General features: G+C 44.8%; 1 protein-coding gene across 1 annotated transcript in view; it reads right to left on the bottom strand.

Annotated features, from left to right (window-relative positions):
* Ptp10D (Protein tyrosine phosphatase 10D) overlaps positions 1-5000 on the bottom strand; it is a 134995-nt gene that overhangs the window by 65762 nt on the left and 64233 nt on the right. The window contains exon 2 of the mRNA XM_076206772.1: positions 434-671. Within this exon, the coding sequence (XP_076062887.1) occupies positions 434-671 (238 nt within the window). The remainder of the gene's footprint in view (positions 1-433; positions 672-5000) is intronic.

Here is a 5000-nt window from a genome sequence, read left to right as displayed (position 1 = left end):
AAGAAAACGAAGAGGAAAAACAAGAAGAAATAAAAAGACGAATAGGAAGAAAAAGTAGAGGAAAAAATAAAATAAGACAATGAATGTGAACAAAGAAAAGAAGAAAAAATAGAAGAAGAAAAAAGAAGAAAACGAGGTAAGAGAAGAAAATTAAATAAGCGAAATAAAAGTAAAAAGGGCGACAGAGAGGGAGAGAGGGGGGAGAGAGGGAGAGAGCGAAAGAATGAATAAGAGACAATAAATAAGAGACAGACAGAGAGAGAGAGAGAGAGAGAGAGAGAGAATGAATAGAAGACAGAGAAAGAGAAAAAGTAATATGTAAAAAAAAAAAAAAAAAAAAAAAAACAAAAAAAAAAAAAAAAAAAAAAAACAATAAATAAAAAAAAAAAAAAAAAAAAAAAAAAAAAAAAAAAAAAAAAAACCTCTTGCTCACCCGTGGTAATGCTGGCCGTCCAGGTGGGCCTCGTGTCGTTGCCGTAGTAGAGTCGGAACTCGTACTTGTTGCCCGGGAGTGCGCGGGTCAGCTTGAGCCCCTGGGCCACCTCCTGGGGGCTGAAGGTGGCGTTCGGGGGCGGGTTGCCCATGGCCGGCCAGTAGTCCAGTCGGTAGAAGCCCTCGCTCTCCAGCACTCGGTCCTTCGAGATCTGGATGAAGACGTCGGCGCCCGTCACCTGAAGGAGGAGAAGGCGAAGTTGAGGTTCCTCGTCAGGCTCCGTAGGGAATTGGAAGCGTTTACAGCTAGAATCTCCCACCCACAGTAAATAAATAAATATATAATAAATATCTAAATAAATGTGACTATACCTTAGTTCTAAAAAAATAAATAAATGAATAAAGAAATATATATATTTATATCAATATATATATCCGTAGGGAATTGGAATCGTCTACAGCTAGAATCTCCCACCCACAGTAAATAAATAAATAAATAATAAATCTCTAAATAAATGTGACCATACCTTAGTTCTAAAAAAATAAATAAATGAATAAAGAAATATATATATCTATATCAATAAATAGATAAATAATTGTGACAAGGCCCGAGTTCTAAGAAAATAAATAGGAATAGGAATTACAGTAATAACATTAATAAGATATAACAAAATAACTAAATAAACAAATAAATAAAATGAATAATAAGAAAACTAAACCTAAAAACGAATTAAAACAACAAGATTTAATAAATAATTAAATTTACATAAGCATATTAATACTGTAATAGTTATGATAATAACAATAACAACAACCAAGGTCTACTAAATCCACAAAGGAACCTAACCAAGGTTAAAACACGGTTAAAAACCCACAGGATCAAACCTCATAAACACTGAATAAAATCGTCTGGCGCTTGCTACGGAGGCTATACAGTGAGCCACGGTAAGTTGTATCACTGGAGTGAGACAATGCGCCTCGGGACCATTTTCACAGTTATTCGGGTTCGGTCGAACGAGACCGAAAGCAGCGTGTAGAGCAAACAGACACGACCGCGGGGCCCCCAAGGTGGTAAGCCTACGAACATCATTGACGCCTGTGAAATCCATTTGTTTACTTGGCGAATACGACGACGACGACGATGACGACGATGACTTGTCAGAGGAAGGATGCGGTTGGGAGAAAGTTTCCCAACCGCTGGATCTCGGATCAGGAGCAGGAGGAGGAAGAGAAGGAGGGGCAGGAGGAGGAGGGGGAGGAAGAGGTGGAGGAAGATGTGGAGGAAGAGGAGGAGGAGGAAGAGGAGGTGGAGGTGGAGGGGGAAGAGGTGGAAGAAGAGAAGGAGGATGATGAAGAGGAGGAGGAAGAGGTGGAGGAAGAGGAGGAGGTGGAGGGGGAAGAGGTGGAGGAAGAGAAGGAGGAGGAGGAAGAGGAGGAGGTGGAGGAGGAAGAGGAGGACGAGGGAAAGGAGGAGGAAGAGGAGGTGGAGGAGGAAGAGGAGGACGAGGGAAAGGAGGAGGGAGGGGAGGAGGAGGGAGGGGAGGAGGAGGAAGGGGAAGAGGAGGAAGAGGAGGAGGGGGAAGAGGAGGAGGAGGAGGAGGTGAAGGAAGAGGAGGAAGAGGAGGAGGAGTAAGAGGAAGCGGGGGAGAGGGAGGAGGAGGAGGAAGAAAAGGATGAGGAGAAGGATGAGGAGGAGGGGAGGAGGAGGAGGAGAAAGAAGTGGTAGGGGTAGGGGTGTGTGGTAGGGATGGTATGGTAGCTGTGGTAGAAGTAGTCGTAGTGGTAGCGATGCTCATGGTAGTAGTGGTAGAGTTGGTGGTTGTGGTGGTGGTGGTGGTGGTGGTGGTGGTGGTGGTGGCAAAACCTTCCTTGTTTTGTACATTCAGCTACACAAGTTCTACGTCATTTTTACTCAGTAAACTTAACCAGTTTAATTTTCAAAATTCTAATATATTCTCTTGTACACATATTCACCTCCCGGTGCTAAATAAAAGAAGTTTAAGATTTTTATTGCCCAAGGGGTTATATGAATTTCACACAAACATACATACGGACACATATACATGCATACATACACACACACACACACACACATATATATATGTATATATATACATATATATATATATATATATATATACACACACACACACACATTTGATCACAGTGAAGATCGGGACCAACCCCATGGTCTGTTACTGTAAACAACAATTCAAAACAAACACACGAATATTTTATACAATAATAACGAGTGCACTGAATGATAAACAATATAATAAAAATAAAAAATAGACCTGTGTACACTCCCGCACACACACACACACACACACACACACACACACACACACACACACACATCCTACGCCTGATTAAGGTCATTTCAACTGGTTGAAATCGTTCGTTTTTAGCCCTAATAAAAACTGCAATGTGCGTCATCGTAAGGACTAAGAAAATAATAATAATAATAATAATAATAATAATAATAATAACAACAATAATAATAATAATGACAATAATAATGACAATAATAACAATAATAATAATGATAATAATAATACATATATACAAAACAACACAAGACCCGGCAGGAGGCTTGGAAGCCCCGTTATCAAGCCCCCGACGAAGTCAAGACAGCCCAGGTTCAACGACCAAACCCAAATTTTCATCCTCTTCCTCTTCCTCCTCCTCCTCCTCCTCGTCGCCATCCTCCTCCTCCTCCTCCTCGTCGCCATCCTCCTCCTCCTCCTCCTCGTCGCCATCCTCCTCCTCCTCCTACTTATCATCATCCCCTTTGGGAACACAATATTTTCATTTCTCCTCTTCCACTTCCTCCTCCTCCTCCTCCTCCTCTTCTTCTTCATCCTGGTTCTCCTCCCCCAACCACTCCTCTTCCTCTACCTCCTCACCTACTTCTCTTCCTCTTCTGTATCCTCACCTACCTCTCTTCTTTAATCCCCACCTCTTCTTCCTCTTCCTTCTCTCCTCCTCTTCTTCCTCCCACTCCTCACCAACTACTCTTCCTCCCAATCCTTACCTCCTCTTCCTCCCAGTCCTCACCAACTATCTCTTCCTCCTCCTTCCTCCCAATCCTCACCTCCTCTTCTTCTTCCTCCTACTCCTCACCTCTTCTTCCTCCCACTCCTCTTCCTCTTCTTTCCACTCCTCACCAATTTCTCCTCCCACTCCTCAACTCCCCGTTCCTCTTCCCTCTGGCAACTCCCGACACTCCCAGCAGGGAGACCTCACCTCCCCAAAGACTCTCATCCCAACACTCCTACCACCACTCCCCCCTCCACATCCTCTTCCGGTTCCCCCCCACCCTAATCCCCCCTTCCCATCTGCCCATCCTACCTTTCATCTACTCCCAACCCCCCAACCGACCCCAATCTCCCAGCCCTCCTGTACTCCCTACAAAAGCTCCCTTATACCCCAAGCGTGATCACGTGCTGGACCTGTGATCACCAGCTATCACCCTTCCAGATGAGAGTTCAGAGTTCGTATGTACAGTAGATTGATCTGTAGGCAAAAAAATGTGACCTTACACACACACACACACACACACACACACACACACACACACACACACTAGTGAGGTTTGAACTCGGACTTGCGTCGTAGGAAACCCTTGGCACTAACCACTAGACCAACCAAGCATCATGTGTTTGTGCATGTTTGCGTGTTTTTTGTGTGCGTTTGTTTGCATGTCTGTGTGTTGGCGTGTACACTTGTGTGCGTGCGTGTGTGTGTGCGTGTTTGGGCTGTAGCTTCCTTGTGGACAAACTCCAACAGCTGTATTTCGTGTTTTGTTTTTGTTTTTGTGCGTGTTTTTGTACCTGTTTTGAACGTGTCTTTGTGCGCGTGTTTGCACGTGTTTTATTTAATTTTTGTGTGCCTGTTCTGTGCGTATTTTTGTGTGTTTTGTACGTGTTTTTGTACCTGTTTTTAACATTTGTGTTTTCGTGCGTGTGTTTGTACGTATGTCTGTTTTTTGCGTGTTTTTTAACGCCTCGCAATCGGGCGATCACTCTATATATGGGAAAGAGACAGAAGCTACTGAGCCACCTCGTGACGTCACATCGTTTCCTTCTCCAAGCGAAGTGCCCTGTTCTTGTTCAGACCAGTCCCTCATTCAGGTCAAACGGTCACATACACACACACACTTCCGCCGTCTAGAAAGGGTGGACTCTCATCAGAGGATCAACTCAGGCGAGAGCCTCAATTTGAGTGATTGCGCCTCAACTGCAGGGGCAATTTGAGTACAAATTGAGGTGACTTAACAGGACCGTGTCAAACTCGTTATCACGGAACGGGAGGGGACGGGAGGGGAGGGGAAGGGGGAAAGGAGGGGGAAGGTTGGGGAGAGATAGGGGGAGGGAGGAAGGAGTGGGTAGGGAAAGGGGAGGGAAGGGAGGGTTGGGGGAAAGGAGGGGATAGGAGGGGGAAAGGAAGGGGAAGATTGGGGGAAAAGGCGGGGAAGGTTGGAGGGAAAGATAGGGGGAGGGGGGAAAGGAAGGGGTAAGGAAAGGGGAGGGAAGGTAAGTTTGGGGGGAAAGGAGGGGATAGGAGGG

The sequence above is a fragment of the Oratosquilla oratoria genome, chromosome 23, assembly GCF_046742065.1.
Source record: "Oratosquilla oratoria isolate Oo_2021 chromosome 23, ASM4674206v1, whole genome shotgun sequence".
Classification (NCBI taxonomy): Eukaryota; Metazoa; Arthropoda; class Malacostraca; order Stomatopoda; family Squillidae; genus Oratosquilla; species Oratosquilla oratoria.
This window is presented reverse-complemented; position numbering and strand designations above follow the sequence as displayed.